The sequence below is a fragment of the Falco peregrinus genome, chromosome 3 (assembly GCF_023634155.1).
Source record: "Falco peregrinus isolate bFalPer1 chromosome 3, bFalPer1.pri, whole genome shotgun sequence".
NCBI classification, from domain to species: domain Eukaryota; kingdom Metazoa; phylum Chordata; class Aves; order Falconiformes; family Falconidae; genus Falco; species Falco peregrinus.
This window is the reverse complement of record NC_073723.1, coordinates 9173103-9193259: the sequence shown is the minus strand read 5'-3', so window position 1 is coordinate 9193259 and position 20157 is coordinate 9173103. Positions and strand designations below refer to the sequence as shown.

At 36.3% G+C, this 20157-nt stretch overlaps 1 protein-coding gene across 4 annotated transcripts in view; it reads right to left on the bottom strand.

The window, feature by feature from the left end:
- Positions 1 to 20157, bottom strand: part of CDH12 (cadherin 12) — a 220798-nt gene that overhangs the window by 113022 nt on the left and 87619 nt on the right. For all 4 annotated transcript variants that reach the window (XM_055800777.1, XM_005243727.4, XM_027795760.2 and 1 more), the window contains one exon: positions 9010 to 9304. In XM_055800777.1, the coding sequence (XP_055656752.1) occupies positions 9010 to 9304 (295 nt within the window). The remainder of the gene's footprint in view (positions 1 to 9009; positions 9305 to 20157) is intronic.

The following is a 20157-nucleotide window of genomic DNA, read 5'->3' as shown; positions in this document are numbered from 1 at the left end:
TCATAAAAAGTTTTGACAGAATTACACTTGCATCTTTCAGTTCTACAGAAACTTAGCAAAAATGGCTCTTGTAGAAAGGTTTCAACCATCTCTGTCAGAAACTTTGTTATCAAAGGCTGGAGGGACGTCAGGCTTATGTTCCCACAAGATCTTTAATGGTTCCTTAGTTAGGAAAAGCCTACAGTGTATGAGACAAACATTGGGCCAGATTGCCCATCTATGCTGTTCCTTACTACGAATAAGGAGAAACATTAAGTATCTAGGATTCACTAAACCCATGGTTGACAGACAGATACACCTACTAATTGGCTTACATGTCATTTAAAGATACTCTAGTATGTGCTATTCCTCATTCTGCAGATATTTTTAGACCTCTGCTTTATGTAGACTTTCTTTTCCTAAGGTATTACTTTTAACTGCAGTGTCTTTGCTTTTAGACTTCAAGCCTTATGGGATTTTCTAAACGGAGACTAATTTGTCCTTAACAGAATATTTGTGATCAGTGATTTTTTTTTTCTCTTAGCTCTTGCTAAGCCAGATTCTCACGAACACTTTTCTTATCACTCCAGGCCTTCCTAGGATTACATCTAATTTGCCACATGGAGTTATTTCTGCACAGAGAATTAAAGCCCTTAATCATATTTGGTTTAGTGACTCCCATTTGCTTAGCAATCTTGAGACTATTTTGCCTTCTGTTTTGTCCTCCTCTAGGGCTGATGATGACTTGATTGATTCACACAATCCATTAGTGACTGATTCCTTAGACCTGTTATCTTAGAACAGAATATCATTCATGTCTGCATTTATTATTTTGGTTTACTGCACTTATACAGAAAAATGGGTGAGAAGAACACTAGATATGCACACACTATCCATGCAAAATATCCATAAAAATCCATTTAAATTTTGGCTTGTTCTCATTACCTGCAGTGTCTTTATGAGAAGATGGCTAGGAGATGATTACTTGTCGTAAATGAAGAGCTGCCTTGTGCCAGTGAAACCTTGCCCTTGTTTCTTCTGTGAAAAATTATAAATAGAAATAGGCTTATAAGAAAAAAAATAGCTCAGTGGCTAGAAAGCAACTTTAAGGAAAAATTATGTTCACAGCCATGCAGGCAGGAGCTTCAAAAGCAGCTTTTATAAAACATATTTAAGTTTTACAGTCACTCAGTGGCTGAGAAGAGTAATACATTTAAAATATGTTTAATGTTTAAAACCGCTTGGTGGCCAAAAGAACAGCTCTTGCTGAAAAGATATTTAATGTTCAAAGTAATTTTGTGGTAAAGAAAGAGCAACTTCTTGTTAATTTTTAACATTTACAGCTGATCAGTGGCTACTAAAACAAATATCAATACATGTTTTATGTTTAGGGATGTTATGTGCCTGTATAAAAACAATTCCTATGTCTCTCAACACTACACTAAAACATGCCAATATCTTTCAGCAACAGTATCACTGACAAAAAACCCCCACATAATCCCAACAACTCTAATGCAATATATCTTGAACTTAAAGATGATTATGCAAACCACAAGACTGTACTAATAATTACAAGCCTCTCCTTATATACTGAAAGAACTAATACTCAGCACCATTAAAAATACCTATATATACATTTAGAGAGAGAAAAACAAACAAACAAACAAACAAACACAAAACCCAAACACCAGAAAAACTTAATTTAAAAAAAAATGAAAGTATTGGTTCGTTAACCTAACAGAGGGCTCTGCATCAAAAGACTTGGGTGTGATAAAATATAAAATGTTATTTGATTTACACTACTGACCTGAAGTTAGCATGTGGATAGGAACACTGGCTTTATTTGCTGTCATGAGTTTTTAACTTTGTCCATTTCCAATTACACATAATAACGTAGGTTTGGATATACATGAAGTAAGACTCAAATGCTTTGCATGAAATCGGCACTAATACTGACATTTTGGGACTGTGAAACTAGCTAGCAGAAAACATTTATACAGTGTATCACCTTTTTAACAGTAAAAGCTGCTCAGACATTCTGCTGTGTGCATGTTTATAAGGTCCTGTGTGCCACAGCTTTCATTTTACATAGATTCCTTCAACTAACAGTATTGGCCAAATTTCTTTATTTTGCTGACAATTTCCAACAGCCACAGTATATGAAAAGAAACTCACAGTAAGTATGACAATAGCCATAACCCTTTAAACAACAAGCCTTCATTCTCTGTATTGTTTTCTTCTTCCTTTTGGTCTAAAAGGATTTTGTTTGGAAGGTTTTTCACAGTAGTGGAAGCTGCCTAAGTCACCTAGTGATCTATCGTAATGTGAAGAAACACTTTTGTTTCAAAAGCTTTTACTGCCTACTTGTAATTTTCTCTCAACACCTCAGTGTTTCATTTTTTTTTTTTAGTTTTATTTTGTTTTGTACTGTATTTTTGTGCAATGTCCCTTATACATGAGGAAAAACTCTTGGACAAAAGGCTAAGCAGCCATAACCTGCCTTTCCTTCTGCTCCTTCCTTAAAACTCACCTCTCTCTACAGTGGCGATAAAACTTAATCTGATGATCACTGCAGTAGCTGTTTCTTTTTACAATTAAAAAAAAAAAAAAGAAAAAAGAAAAGAAAAAAAAAAAAGGACAATATCTGTAATTAACAGAGCTTTTCTAAGTTAGAAACCACCAAAACACCCCTTGTGATGGGTAAACTGCAATCTGACATAGCCCCGGGACAGAGAACTGAAAGACAGTGATGGGACATGAACTTTTCTGGTGTGGTCTGTATGACCTAGGGGGTGGATGAACTTGTACAGTCTGTAATAAACTACCAAATTAGAGGACATGTGGATATGACACTGTAAGGATGGACTCAGTACAGCTTTGTGAAGAGAAACTGCCCTTCACAAAACCTGTTAAATGTTTTTGGTGGCTCTAGATTACTTGCATAGGTAAACAGTATCTAAATTTCCAAAAAATAATTTAGCCAAGCTCCTAAGCAAAGGCTCTTAAAAAAAAAAAGGATAGATTGAGGGAGAACAGCTTTTTCTAAGATAATATCCAGATAAAAGTAGAAATCAACTGGTAGGAATAAATTGCTGGTCTTTATATGAGGGGGGTTTCCGCTGGCATCTCACTTGGATTTGAACTCATACGTTGCCAGTACAAAAGAATACTTAAGCAGGTGAGATCTTGACAAAATGAAAGCTTGACTGCAAAGTGTTACAGGGGAATCTTAACGTAACAAGTAACTGGGGATAGGGGATTTAAATCTGAGAAATACAAAGTAAGAGGCATTGAAAAAAAACACCTTATCAGTACTTTCATAGAAGTGGGTTGTAGCTCTGTTGCCTATTAATTCTTCATCTTGAGATTCATCACCGTGGAGAACCCTCCAAAGTTTTCATCTCAATGATCAACAGTGGACAAAAAAAGGGGAAATGATTGATGGGAATTGTTGGGCAAGGAAAAGAGAATAAACAGAAATATTCAAGATATGTGTATCTTGAATATGATATCCAATTCCCATCATTGTCTCTGAGGGCTTGATAACACCAGAAAAGAGCATGGAGACCAGGCTGGAGCTGGAGGGCCTGCAGACAGAGACTGACAGATCATACTACCACTTCTCTCTCCATGAGTGTGTGTAAAACTATCCAAAAACCTAATATCTTCCACAACAGCCTGGGTATGTTTGAGAAAGTCCTTAAAACAATATTGCCAGAAGTTAGGAACCTATATAAAGGGAAGGATGGCTCCATATTTGCTCCAATGCTTTACAGTCCTTCCTTCCCCAGCCTCTGCTCACTGTAAGCTTCAGGCTACATTCAGGCACACGGTTCTAAGCTATTCCCAACTGGACTGCAGGTTCCTACCCACCAGTTCATTAGGTTAGTTTCCCACACAATGTAATTAATCCTTTTGCATGCAACTACATAGATGGATATATTAAATATATGTTCCATTTGTGAAAGTATGTATATAAGCCTTCGTCAATGTTTAAATATAAGCTAATTGCATATTCACTTCAGAAAGAAAACTGCCAGAAAATTTAGAAAGACTATTTTTAGGCTGTCAGTACCATGGGAAGCAAATCCGTAACACTCTTCAAGTAGCTGCCTTGCTCCATGGAGGGTACCCAGTAAAAATAACCTGGTATCAACTTTCCTGTACCATTGACCACTTTAGTGTTACAAGATAGTGTTACAGCTGAGGCAGTTTCAAACAGAATCTTCAAGCCTATTCTGTAATACAGCTATTTAATGTGAACATATTCCATTACTTGTTAATTAATAACCTAAAAAGCAGAATAATTGCTATGGTGATCTGGAGTTTGTAGAGCACCCCTAAGGAATAAAGAGTTAATCTAGTGGAAAGGTATGAATTGAAATTGCCTGGGAAAGAACATATGGAATCTATCTGTTATGGAATTAATGGGTTTAGTACAGCCCTAGCTGGTTTGTTTATAAGCATAGAGGAATAAGGAAAGATCTTAGAAAACATGAGACTCTGACAGTAGAAGTTATAAATTTGTCATATGTAATACATGCAATTAATTAAAATCAGCATATTTAGTGAAAGAAATGCATGAGAAATGCAGATGCATTTCTGTGCACATTTTTCTGTATAAATATATAAAAACCTATAAGATTTTTCCTTACATACAGTGTTTAACACTGGTATGTCCCTAATCAGTCATCTGAACCAATAGCTTTAATAAGGGGATAACCTTGGTTAAACTCACCATACATTTGCATGCTTACATGAGGTATATATTGCAACAGAAGCTGGCACAGATGCCAGAAGCAAAACCACAGTTGATTAAACTGTACTTAAGGACAACATATTTTGCTAATACTAACTTATAAATGGGAAATTACAGCCCCATTTTCAGTTCTCATACATAAATTTCCATTTCTGGTTTGTTCTACATTTTGGAACTCTTATAAAATCAAAACAATATTTTCAAATAAAGACATTGACGAAACCAATCCAATATCAGAAAAAATATATTAGGAGTTCAGCCTTTAAGCTTTTATAAGCCTCTTATTAGGCATAGGATAACAGCATAGCAATCTCTGTTTTTAAAATATTAGTTCTGCATTGTAATCTGACTCCATCTGCTGTGTTTCTCTGCAAGGAATTTCACGTCATTATCCTTTCCAGAACAAATTCTTTGCTGTAAAGTATTCTGCATCCCATTTATTAGGTGAGCAATACACTGTCAGCTTTGGAAGTACCAATACCCTTCTGCAGCTATACAGCAACTATACACACTTAGGAAGTACCAGAAATAATGGAAGTCATAGAAAGGTACAGTTGCCTGCATGCTGGTAACCAAGGGCCTTTTCAAAAGAAGATATTTTTTTCATTTGTTTGTTTGTATGCGTGATTGACTGTCCTCTCCATTACACATGAGCAAATTGGAGTGCACGTATGGAAGGAGTGAGGCTAGCTGGCCACTCAAGCCTCTGGCATAAAACCCGTAGACATGCTAGTTTGTAGTGGGCTTAAATCAGAATTTTAGAGCACTGTAAACATCCTGCTAACATTTTTTTCTTAGTAAAAAGTATATGAGGGAATTTGGCTCCCAGTAAGGAAGGCACCACTAAGTAAAAATGGCAATCCTAAAATTATAACTTCAAAAAAAGATAAAAGATATGCATTACTATAATCTTTTTTAAGGAGTCATATCGACTGGAGAGAAAAACATACAAACCCCAGTGTACAGCTGACAGATATGTCTAAATCATATCTATGTGCAGGAAGCCAGATATTGAGGATCCTACAAATTTCCGTCTTTTTTTACCTTTTCCAGTAAAAAGTCACCGAGGTCCAGGATAAAGCTGATGCAGTATTTTACTCTAACTTGATGACTGGAACTCTGAATCTGAGGATGAATGCTACGGCATTTTTTCAGCCACCAAAGCTTCAGCAACAGCAATTAGTACGGAGGCTAGAGACATTACAAAACTGAGGACAATGCAGCCATGCAAATTTCTAAACTGATTGTGAGGGGTCTGAAGGACACTTTTCTTCCCAGGACTTCACAGCCCCATGCAATCCTCTCATGTCTGCAGACTGTGGTACTTCAAGGGTGTTTTATACAATTTCACTGTCCAAATGGAATATATACTGTTTGTTTACACTGGGTGTTAAGTCTTGAGGACTGTATTAGCTACTTCTCTGCCCCTCTATTCACCTTTCAATATGAACTCTGGCATTCATACTTTGCTCCTTAGTACCAATAATCTTAGGAGAAACTACAAAACTGAGTAAACCTTTGCATGCCAGTGTCATGCAACAATAAAAGACTCTATCAATATAAAAAATAATAAAAAGTCACTAGGCACAAAAGCTTGTCAGGCTCATAGAAATGACTACTAAGGGGGAAAAAAAGTCATGTTGTAATGCATTTCCCACCATGGAAACAGTGTGCATGAGTGCAGTTCATAATAAACACTGTTGCAAACGTACAGTAAATGAAGTTTAACACATTTGGGAATTGAAAACTAGCAACTAGAAAATGAAAATGTAAAAACATAGATAAGAGGAAGAGTTTATCAGGGTTTTTGCCTAAGCCAAGAAAAAAACATATGCTGCACCAACTAAAAAAACAAAAGTGATTTTTAATGTCATCCTCGGGCAGTCATAGGTCTAGGCATCTCTGTAGGTGCAACTAAATGCTACTGATGATACGCAGCAGTACTTTTAGATCCTTTGAGAAATCTGTGCTTGCACAAGGCAGCAAAAGCATGGGTAAGAGCAAGACAGTAGAGAGACCTACATCTCAGAAGGCCCAGTCTCACAATCTCCTGGCACAGGATAGGCGACAGAAGGTATTTCTGGATATTTTTGCTGCAAGACAACCTAAGAGCAAAAATTGTTATCTGCTTTAGTAACCACTAATTGGAGTTTAGGCCTCCATTTAGGGCACAATTTCCTTGCCTTGACTTTTCTGATCAATTTTCATCCATCTTTTATTTTCTTATAGAGGAAAAAAAACCCCAAAACCCTGTTATAAATACATCTTACAGACATTGTGAATGTGACTGAATAAAGTGAAGATCACGAGGATGCATCTTTGGCATGGCATTTGCTGCTGTTCTCCCAAAGGAGAATAAATTGAAAAACATTTCTTTTAAAATGATGTATGCGTGACACAGCATATTCGGTTGCATCTCATTTAGTCATGCAGCTGCCGGTCAATGTAAAAGCCATAATGCATGGCACACCTTGAAGAGAGTTTCCCACAAAATAATACCACTGTTAGCATTTTGTCTGCTACTGCACACACATACTTAAGAAAATAAGAAAGGAATATGGAGAGAACAGTGAGAGACTGAATGCATGTACTGCATTCTACTGTGTAAATAGCATTATTCATTATTATTTTGCTTATTTCTCTCTGATAGTGCCTCAAAAACAATCTAATAACTAACCATACATTCACAGGTGAGAAATTTTTTCTCTAAATTTGCCACAGAAATAGATTTGAATATACAACAGATATTTTCCATCTATAAATAATATAACAGTAATATTACTAGGCATCTCTATAGGGGCAAGAACAATAGTGCGCCTATATAGTGAATCTATAGATGCACCTCTGTGGGTGACTATACTAACCCATCTCAACACTTGTATGAGATTAAAAAGATCACCTCTACATGTCTATTCATATCACATTTTATCACATTCTACTACTTTTTATCACTACAGTTAAAATACCACCTCACTAATTCCATGTAACAACTTGTGTAAATAGCTAGTTGTCTCCTGGATTGTGTTTCAGAACACCACCACCTGAGCTGCACAGCTGAAGGGACAACAGGATCCCTCTGCACATTTAAGAGTCAGAAAACTTCTGAAACTGTTAGCAGCTACAGGGAGTATTAAATGACTACTGCTGGCTTGTGAAGTACTGGGAAAAGACAATTTAGGAGAGAAAATGGCAATAAGCTGAAACTAGCATTGGGAAGTTAAAGGCCTCCCAGCCCAGAATGAATTAATTTCTGGTGCCTGCAGGGAAGCCTGAAGTGCCATCTGGCAGCAGGACACAAGCAGTGTGCTTGTGTTGCAAACACACTGCTCAGGACCATTCCAGAATCAGCCATCAGGCAGTGACCTGAAGGGCCCATTTAGTCTATTCTCCTGCTCCAAAGCAGGATCAATACTCTTTATGTCTTTCCCAGCAAATGTCAATGGTAGTGTCAAAACTCTTCAAACAAAAGTGCTTCAGTATCCTTACTACAGTCCACTTTTCTTTGGAAAGAAAATTGTTCTCTCCTCTATATACTAGCTTCTTTAAAACTTACCATGTTTCCAGTCAGTCTTCTCTCTCCGTTTTTTTGGTTTTTTGTTTTTTTGTTTTTTGTTTGGTTTTTTTTTTTAACTTATGTATCCAATGCACTCAATATTTTCTTCGACATCAGGTTTTTAAGACCCTGTGCCAGTCTTGCTGAGCCTCTCTGACTCCCGTTCTTGCACTGTGGAGCACCAGGTTAGGGCAATCATTGCTTTCAACACCCACAGTGCAGCAGGATATGGATAAATAATTGCCTCCTAATTCACAATTAGGGGGTCATGCAAGTGCTGTAGGACTTTAACAGCCACAAATAAAAGAACAGTAATGGTAAGATGCTGTTGTACCATCTAATTCTGTACAGTAGACAGTCAACGTAAACTAGGAAGACAGAAGAATGTACTTCATTATGTGAAATATCAGGTTTGGGGGTACACAGAACTCCTGGACCTTAGATACCTGCCTTGAATTTATTTTTTTTTCTCCTCCTGTCCTCAAAGACTGACAAGTATTCATTTTGCAGGAGAATGAGTTTCTAAATAAGCAAATAAAGCTAAAAAAACCCTGTAATCTATATATTTCTAAGAACAAAGCCAGACATTTCTAATAATAAGTTTTAGAAGATACATTTTCATGTCAGCCTTCTTTTTCTTTCCTCAGCAGGAAATGCACATTGAGACAATTATGTAATCTGCAAATAGTTATCAAAGTGTTTAAAGCTTCTTACTCACCCACTGGAGACATTTCTGGGACACTGGCAACATAAGGCCCATCCAGGAACTTTGGCTCATTATCATTAATGTCCTGCACTTTGATGATGAACTCTGATTCAGGCTCTAGTGGTTTCTTGGTGTCAACATCTACAGCCTGAGCCCGGAGTGTGTAGAAAGGTTTTTCTTCTCTATCTAGGCTTCTTATGGCGTGGATGTCTCCTGTGGTCTCATCAATGGTAAAAACCGTGCCAGCACCATCTCCTGAAAGGGTATACTTAACAGTGCCCACTCCCTTGTCCAAGTCTGAATGAAGCTTGAGAATACAAAAAAAAAAGGGGGAGGAAAAGAACGTTAATGGCTTTTTCTAGGCTGGAAGGAGCTTTTTTTTTTCTCTCTTATGTAATAAAAGGCATTAGAGGAACCAGTTTCAAAGTCCGTAACTGCCCCTAAGTGCAAGAAAAAAAATGAGTAGCACATTACCTAATTTTTTTTTATCCCCATCTAGTACCCAGAATAGAAAGCATTTCAAAATTCCACCTGCTTTCTCTCATGAATAATGTTCACTCCTAAAACTGCAATGAAGCAGGGCTTTAAATTTGTTATAAACTGAAATTTCAGACTAAGGATGGAAAACCACCAGTAAGCACATCAAACAAACATGAGATGACATGACAGTGTCAAAAGTTTTCACAGGCATTTGGTTTTCTAAAGAGTAGAAGGGAAGTCTCTAATTTTCATTTAACATGAAAGACCTTGACAGAATCCTAAACTCAGTCTCAGACCTGGTTTTAAAAAAGACAATATAGACCTCTTAATTACAGTAAATGCTAAACAGAATTAAAAATACTACCTCTTACACAGAGAGGTGATTGCTTGTTTCTGTCCTTTCTGAGATAACCACATTGTGGTCAGTGTTAAGCTAGGAGTTCTCTTGTTCATTGGAATAATATAAGACTCAATCATTCCTTCCTTAACTCAATTATTTTTGCCTTAAATACAAATATACCCATTTTTGAGGCTATAAGTATGTTAAATCTCTATTTCTAATTTGGAAAAAAGAAATATCTGACTATAGGTTCTTGGACATTTTTGTCCATTTGATCAGTGTCTATACTACTGTAACGTGGCCTTAAACACTATGTCAAATACAGGAATTTTTGTAATCAAAATACAGTATGATTAACTTCTTTCTCAAATGCCTTCATCTGTTTCACGTTCATTCTTTAAATACATCTAAATGTTTTGAATATATATTCAAGGTTACATCACTGATGCTGAAATAGCTTCTAAAATATTCACCTGCTTGTCCCATCTAATGAGAACTAAAGAGATCTGCTATAATGGACACAGGTTGTAGAGTTTTCAATAGTGAATTCCCTTTAGTAGTATAGTAAAGTGATTATGGGTATAGGCTTTATTTACATTATATACTGCCCAAGGTGAAACACAATAGAGGAAACACGGGACATGAAAGGAGATTATGTAGAAAATGAATTACTGAGAAACTAAATGGTTTTGGTAATGGGGCAAGAAGCTAAGCTACAGAGAAAGAGGTAAAGGCAATTATTAACATTTATAGCTATCGCCTTGAAATTGAAAATAGGTCCTTGTGACCGCGGAAGAGGTCATGGTTTGTGGGACAGAGCGAACATGAATATAGCCTATCTATGCCTACTTTTTCACCTCATCATTCCTGCTCAGTGAATATACTAGATTCTGATCTTTATCTAGCTGCCCCCTGCATGTGATTTTAAATTATCTTTCCAGTCTGAAGCATTTTGTTTCTGAGATGTTAAAATATTTCCTTGCTTGCAAAATGAAAAGATAATGCAGCCTGACATAATTAATGCCTATTTCTTCCTCATCATTTTAAGTGGCTCACAAGTTCCCTGCTGTTCCATTATACCTTGATCAGTTAAAACTTATAATTTTCCTTCTACTATCATATAGAGGCTAACAGATACACATGAAGTGGAAAAAAATAATGTTGATGACAAAGCTCAAAGAAAAAACGCTAGAAATTATACCACACCATTTTCTTCCCCTGTGTCCCTGTATTAAATAAAATATGTCTGGGCTTTACTGTGAAGCCTACCTTGTTCCATACTCCTGGAAGTAAAAATATCACAGAGCAAAGGAATGTGGTTTCAAAGCAGTGATTTGTAAACAGAGAAGTGTGCCAAGAATATTGTCTCTACTCCCATCTCCTGTCATCAGATTTGGCTCTAAAGCTGAGATGGTTGAGTATCTTTCTGATTGCCAGCTGAAGGGTTTATGTTCAACTAGTAACAAATAAGGCTGCGTTGCATGTGTTATCCGAACACTTGGATTATACCAGAGAGAAATAATTATAGTTGCTTCCCCTAGCTGGGGAAAAAATTCAAGAAGTATAACAAGAAAAAAGCAAAACAAGGGCTCCTAAGAGGAAGAGTGAAATACAAAGACAAGCACAAGCATAGCTTTTTTCCAAATGCATTGGAGAAAAAAAACTTTATAACTGGCAGCATTAGAAATTCTACAGTTATAGATGTGTTTACTGTGCTTCACACTCAGCTAGTATAACCGAGGAACCATTCCATTGATTTAAGCAAAGTTGTATTGCTTTACATTAGCTGGGATCTGTCACATTGTATTTATTCATCAAATCTTGCTAATCTGCTGATTTCGATACAGGCTTCTTTAGATGCCATTGCTGAACAAAGCACAAATGTATGCTATTTGCAACCCACATTGAGCTATTTGTGAGGCAATTCAACATTACAAAGTCCCTAATTACTGTAGGGGAATAGCTGATTGATTTAATTAAAAATGAACTGAATTCTGCAATAACCAAAGGCATACAGTACTGAGATTAAATGGAAGGATGGAGAGTGAGGAACTAGCATTGGTTGGACTTGGGCAAACTAATTATCCTGACTTTCAATGCCTGAAATTTCAAGAAAGCAGTTTAGGCTAAAGACTCAGTGCTTGCTAGTGTGTCTCTGATTTATGTATTACAAGCTGCATTGCACTGGAAGAAAATACATTTATTTTTTGTGCTGAAAAATATACAGAATATTTGTCAGAGACCAGCTTTTCTGACACTGTGTCCAGCAGTAGTTTTGGGTTTGTATCCTGTTTCTCTTTCTTGCTTATACTTATTTTCTAGTTCTTGCTCTTCTGCTATTTGAGCAAAGCTACAGGGCAAACAAGTGCTCAAATCTTACCTAGATCCCCCACGCGTGTTTACATTTCAGAATTACTTGAATTTACTACAACAGGGTGGTACACGATTGTATCCACATGGATTTTCCCTACTGTTACATTTTGTTTGTAAATTTTGAATACTAAAAATGCCACAAAGGTTTGGAAATGCGAGGGATTCATTTGTACTTTTGCTCAGTTCTGCACCGTTATTCTCACTACCTAATTAACACAGAGTTTATTGTCAGATCTTTGGGCAAATCCACCTCAAGTGTAAAATCAATCATTTTTTGCAGCAAACTTTGTTAGTGCAGAAAATCATGAATATTTTTCTGTGATGACGAAGACATATCATCCCATAATTCTTGCTAATCTGTGCAAACAAAAACACATATGGCAAAAGAAAAGACTGATAAAAAAAATCAAGTATGAATAATAAGATGGAGACAATTTGTGAAATAAATTGCATTAATCTATGCAGAAACTGTAACAGTGTTCTTGAATCATATCCGATACCAGATGCCAGACTGAGTCAGTCTACAAATCCTTTCTTGGGTAAGATGCAGAATGAAAACTAAGAAGGCAAAATAGTCAGTCAACTCAAGTTATTGCCTAAAACTGCAAACAGGATGACAACCTGAACTGAGGAAATAAGAAACAGCCATTATTGTTTGGAAAGCATGGATGCAAGCACAGCTATTTTGGCAATCCTCTACTGCAAAAGTCTATGTGTTGGAACAGGGATGCCCACTACGTAAGAGGAGGGTGTAAATAAGTCTAAAGAAATCTTTAATACTAACCACCCAAGAAGACTTTCTATTTGGAATATTGCCCTTTTAAAAGATATTTATTCTACACATATTTTCTATTAGCAAGAACTTTATGGTCTACGCAGGTTGCATAGTTCCTTTTAAAAACTGGTAATTAGATTCTTTCACAGTGTTTTTATATAAATGTATTTTTTTCCTTCTCTCTAAATATATAAAAAAGTTGAAATTTTTGCTGAGATAAAAGTTGGAGGGAGGTGGGGGGAAGTTTTTCAGAGACTTTAATTCAGGAAACTGAATAATGAAAAACAACAATGCAATTGCTGCTAATCAAACGGAATCAAATATATTTTCTTTCCTACCCTCTCCATCACACACCCACACCTACATACAACGCTCCAAGGACAATTAGGGACAAGGCAAAATCTGCTCACAAATCTGCTCAGTACCAATGTTTCTTGATCCTAAAACTATGAATTACCTTGGGCATCTTCTGAATAGTCATTTAACATGCATTAATCAGGCAAGACTGCAAGCTAAAGCTTGTGCTGGGAGGAGTTAGGACACTATTACAAAATGGGTCATATGAAAAAGAAGTTGTAAAATAAACACATGGAAAAAAGTAATAACTAAAATCATAGAATCATAGAATCATTTAGGTTGGAAAAGACCTTTAAGATCATGGAGTCCAACTGCAAAATTATGAGGTGAAAGAAAAAGGAAAAAAAAAAAGAAAAGAATGGTTTTTAAAGGTTATTTGGAAAAGATGGTTTTGTTTCCTCTTGAGACTGAAAATTATTTGCAATGGGAAGGGGTGTTTTTGTACTAGCTCTGTACAGGGCTTTTACAAGCGACCCTCATCCATGACTAGGCTTTCTTAGTGCTACGAGAATTTTAAACAGTAATTAAAAATGTCAATTAAAGGATGTATGTGTGTGTGTATATAAAAATATACCAAGGATAAAAAAAATAATTATTTGAACTAGCCAGCTGTGCATATCTTATGACCATGATTAATTTTCTTAGGGATGTATTGCTATGGTTTCTTTTCCTATGTTTAGTAAAATGTTTACTTCCATGAATTGCATACTTCTGTCTAATTTTTATAAAAATAGTAATAGCCAACATGGTTCTGCATTTTGAAGTATCTTTTGAACAGTGTCCAAATTATATTAGAATATGTTCTTATTCAAGAGGAATTAAATAACAAGGTTTTCCACACTTTTTCTAATGATTTCTGTTTGGCAAATAAAGCTGAACTTTATTTAAATTAAACACTGATTACCCAATTAAATAAAACATTATCTCCTTCTGTCACAGGGATTTAGTTTAAACATACTAAGTCAGACCAGACTTTGCCAATAATGAGTGTGGTTGGCATTTAGTAATATGATGGTAAATAAGTCATTAGCAAGGAATAAAAACAGTACCTGACTTGGTCAATTCAAAGGAATCCTCAACCCTATCAACATCACTGACTTGAGGGGTCAGGGACTGTTATTTTTCTAATTCAACTCTACAAGTATGGGTTTTTTACATTATGCAGATTTCAATAGTAACTTTTGCAAAAGCACATTCCAAAATTAGTACTTTTTAAAATGAAATTTCATTTCCTATAGACACAAAAATATGCTAAAGAAAAAAAAAATGCACTAGTAAAATATTGTAATAAAAATCTATCGAAAATATGTCTTTATAGATTAACCATACAAGTAATTATCTATGTAAGTTATAACTTGCATATATTTCTGATGATGACTTTTACATCACCATTTCAGTTGGAGTTGATACATATGGAAAGTGTCCTGGTTCTCTCTGTTAAACTTTAAAGTAAGAATCAATATCAGAAGTTGGTTTTTTTATTATGTTATTGTTACTGAACTCATATAATACCACGTTATGATGTGCTCTGTGAATGTATGTTGATAGGTTTAAGGCCACAGTTATGTTGAATTCCATTTGAGAGAAATGTTCTGCAGAATGGTTACAGCTGATGGGACCATGAATCGACTGAGGCCTCTAGGCATTGCCATGGTAAAGCAACAACATAATCACAGCTTCCAACAACAAATTTCAGTATTAGCCGTTAGACAACAGTGGAAGACAAAACTTGAGGAAATTTATCAACTTCTAATTTCTTCTTTCTTCAATGCAGTTTTATACATCCTGCTGAACTAATACCAGCTACAATGAAATGTGCAGCTGCTGATGACAGCTCAGTGGCAAATGATCTCACCATCTTTTTTTTTTTTTTTTTTTAATTTCAGAGTTTTTCAGAGTATTTACAGGAACAGAGCAGAGAATTGAATCTGAAACCTTCACAGTCCAAAGACCTTAGTGCATCAGATGGGAAAGGTGAGGTCACGCCACACATCTTCATGCACAGATGTGGCCTTTTCCTTTCTTTTCACTACTGTGTGCTTCAAATCTATGGTAAACCTATCTTCTGGTTCAAAGGAGTCTGTGCAAGACATCACCTCTTACAAATTAATGCGTTTCAGTTGGCACCAGTGGAGCTGGTTTGATTTACATCTGTGAAAGCACTGGCGCTCCCTCCGTACCAGTGCCTGGCTGGAGTCCCCGTGGCTAAGTGGGAGCATAACGTTGATGCCTGAAACTGAGAAATGAGGGAAGGGAATTGGCCACAAACAGAGGTCTGGAGAAAAATCATCACAGCTTTCAGCAGCAGATACTTGTATTCCCTTTCAAGGAAATAATTCTTTCTCTTTTTTTTTTTTTTTTAATTCTGAAAACTAAATGAAGAAAAGACAACATTACAATCACATTCTGAATTCTTGCTATTTAATTGTGCAAGACCGGCAAAACACCCAATGGCACTGCTGTAATTAATTAAAATGGTAAGTATTAAGCGGTGGTGCTCTTTTTAGGTAGTACATATGATTGTACTATTTCTTCTTGAAACAGGAATCACTGTAAGAATATAAAAATGCCCTGCGTGTTGCTGGATGCTACATACTGACAGTAATATATTATTTTGCATTATGCTCCCTGCCGTATCCTTTCTGGAACATATATAAAAGATCAATGCACGAAAATACAAAATATGCTGTATGAACAAATAAAATAAAAATAGATACTAGAGACTTAGGAAGCCTTTACATGAAACATGTTATCTTCATAAGAAAAAATGTAAGAGACCTATTAGAGGAGAATTTATACTCCCTAATGACTACCTAATTATATTTATGAAGATAGTCTCTCTGAAGATCACCAGATAACCACTGTTCAAGAAGTTGAGAACAAGCAGGAGCTTTATTTTACAAAGTGTCACTGAAATTAAGCAGTTGGCAAGGTTAGATATTTTCAGTCTAAAATGAGGTGTTTGTACTTTGAAAAGAAATGACAAAAACTATTTGCTTTCAAGGGGGTGTGAATGTGATCCATTTTCTGTAGAATTAGACTCTATAGATGTCTTAAGCTACAAGGTATAAAATCATGGTTTATTTTCCTTATTCCTTATATGGTAACTAGTTGGGCTTTACATGGAAAATATACCATTAGCATCAGAATACACATGCTTGAATACCAAGTCCAACATGATCAATATATGAGATGCCTCATCTCACCTAATAATGCGTCATGACACTGTGAACAGGCTTTATTCTTGAGATTTAATTTCCCATAGATGCTATAACTTCAGCTGCTCAGTTGCACAACCATTTTCTCTCATAGGAATTGACCTGCTGATGCCAGTTGGGAATGCCTTTCTGTAGGCTGTAGGATTAGCTATGAATATGTCACAGAGAAGGCAGCATACTGTATGACATCCTGTTGCTGAAGTGACAGAAAAAAAGACAGACGCTTATTGACAGCCGCCATGGCAAACAGGGGCTATGGAATGAAATCCAATGCTGGAAGAGATAATGGCTCTGCATAGCTTCCCATTCCTTCCTCTGGTTGCTTTTACTCCTCCAACCCAAATGTCTGGAGCTAATTGAGTTCCTTTGAACTGCTTTACATCATACTGCCCCATCTAATTAAAGCAGCTTTGTAAGTCTGGCTCTTCTGAAATTAATTATGGAAAACTCCAACTTCCTGCTGGAGATACACTTCTGAGGAGGCAGCATCCTATGTGAAGGACAGTAACTGTGGAGCAGCATACATTTCCACACCACAGCTGCAACTAGGAGAAGAAATATATCTTCAACTATGCGTTCATAAAAATTTAAAGGAACAGTAGTCATGAAGACAGTTATCTTCTTCCATTAATGAGTCCTGTGTTAGGGGACTGTGGTTAGGAGTTAGCTGACCTCCATAGTTGTAGAAATGGTGCACCTGACCACACTCAAAGGGAATCCCAAGCCTGAATCTGGCTCCCTGGCTGAGCTCTGCAAAATATCTAGTAACAGATTCTCTGGACAGTCAGAGGTTCAGTGTAGCTCCTAGAAGCACATCCTCTGTAAGGCTCCCTAAACTAGGTTTACCCTGCTTTAGGAAGCCACAGTTCTCTGACCTGCAGAGACATGAAAGGACACAGATCACCATACAGACTCCTGTTGCATTGCCCCATAGTCTACATACGCTGCAGACTCTGTGTGTATGTCTCAAAGATGATAACATTAACAATAATCTTTTAAAATCACTGATACATACACAACTTTTAAGTACTTTTAATGGTAGCTCTGTCATAAATCTAAAAGAACAAGTTCCTGTCGTTAGGACATGAAAAGAAAGACTAGATCTGTCGGGTGTCCTTGTTTTTGAGTAAACACAATGTTGGAAACATATGCTGAAAGAATAGCAGTTTAAGTCCATTGCTTTGGAGAGGTCAAAGATTCTAAACCGATTATAAAAGCTTATGTTCAATTTGACATTGATTGCAACTTTAAGTAGCAAATAAATCTTCCGCTATTTCATTTTTTATTTATATCAGTATGCTTTTCCATTCCAGTCTGATCTTGGGGGGGTTTAGAGCAAAGGCCTATTAAATTCTTCTGGTGCTGATTAAACTTTCTTCATTTTGATCTTTCCCATAATACATTTTATTTCCACAATTTCAAATATTTTTCTTCACTGACAGCATTGGAAATTAATATAAAAACTCTCTTCCTCATGTATTTAAATTTAATGTTATATTAAATACAAAAAAACTCTTCTGTTAATCACACCTACTGTACAGCACTGGCCATTAAGGTGTCTCTTTTTGGTTTATGACACACTAGAACAGGCAGGAACTGACAGAGTAGAAAGATTCTGCCTCAACCTGCCCATCACTGTGACAAGGCATATTGTCATGAACTCTGTGGCTACTTCTCTGTTCTAAATAGGAAAAAAAAAAATCTTAGTTCTTATCACAGAAGTGAAAAATACTAATTTTAACACATACATAACAGGCGTAACTTTAGGGCATTTACAGGCACAGAATTGTATGAGTGAAATATTCTACTTTCTGAATTTTTAATATCTTTGTCTTAACCTAAGTTGGATAAAAAATCCCCAGGAAAACAAGCATACCACGACACAAAATAAAATGCAAAATCATCCAGCAGTCATGAATCAATAATGCTTAATGTGTATGAGATACAGGAACAGAAAGCACAGCAGAGAAGCTGAAAGAATTCTTTTGCACCCAGGTGTCTCAATTCCAAGCAAGCGCAATCATGTGACCCATGTTCCAGCTGTAAGATTTTCTCAAAATAATATTTGTAAAGGCTGTATTAATGAAATCACCTTTTCACAGAGCAGCTGTTGATTTTCCTCAGATTCCAGAAGCAGCATAGGAAAGGGTTATGTTGTATGTATTTATTTCATTATGCTGAAACAATACAGGTAGGTGACACACTGCATGGTTTGCATTTTCTTCCAGCTTGACCAATAGAAACCTTTTTTGGCAGTTTTGCAGAAACAGTTATTTTCTTTCAGTGGGGTCTTTTAATCAATTGATCTCTGGATGGGAGAAAAGCAGGTTCTTAAGACACAGGTAGTGCCAGATAGAATTCAGGCTTCAGGCTTGAATTATTTAAAACAGCATTTATATGGCACCACACAGAACTGAACCAAATCAGAGAAAACCTGTATATATTGTAAATTATGGATACATACATATTTTACATATCATTAAGCTGCACTGCGCAAGAATACTGGTTGCTTTCTTTTTAATAAAAACGTCACACATATATACTAACAAGCAAAAGAAAAATATCTTCCACAGCTCAAGACTAAATTATTTCTGCTTAAGTGGAGCAGTTTAATTATAAATCTGAATGGTGATTGTCTCTGCTGGATTGTCCCAATGCAATCTTTTAAAAAATGTGTTGAGTTTACATGAAGTTATAGCATTTACTTGCAAGATTTACTCATGTTCTTAATGGATAAAATAAATGTTCTGAAGAAGTAGGGGAAAACACAGTATAATAGATAGAAAAAAATTAAAAATCTTTGTAATTGGGAACAGAAATTATTGTATGGCTGTGGTAAGATCTCCACTTTCTATAGCTGTGGCTGTACTTTTGTTTTATACAGACAAAATAAAGAACAACCACCTCTGCCGCTGCTATTGGGGATGGACAAGGAAGAGACAAGCATAGAAGTCATTTTACCCCAGACAGAGGTTGGCAATTTATTGCTACAAAGACCTTGGGAGAGGGAAGAAGCAGGAAGCAAGGCAGAAGAGTGGTGTCTGGGTGAATTTATATTCCATCCTTTTCTGAAAGAGCTGCCCAACAAAACAACAGAGGTGTTGATTTGTTCCTAATCCTTCTGCATATGGTTCTTCCTGAAGTCCTGGGGAAAATAATTTTCCATGGCAAAATCTCTCCAGGACCCAGGGAAGCCTAATTGTGTCCATAAAGCTTAAATCTTGGCCTTGAGAAAGTCAATGGCAAGCCTCCTATTGTCTCCGGTTTTATTCAATAATAATTAGGGCCTTGCAAGTACTAGCAGAATACTCTCCTGCAGAGTGCTAGCGGGGTACCCCCCTGCAGAGTGAGAATAAACATTTGCTTTGTTTAAATTCACACACTCAGGTAGATTTTCTTTCCACTTTTAAGTTTTAACAAACTGAAGATCTCACAATAGAAACAAGTCTTTTCTTGTGTGGAAATAACTCACCATGTCTCTCTCCCTCTCTCTCCCCCACCCCTCTGATTTTCCAGAACCTCAAATAAAATTATTTGATTGCTTCAAGATGGAAGAGATACGATAAACTTGATCAAATAATGCTTTTTTGCAATTTTAACAATAAAACTTCAGTCAG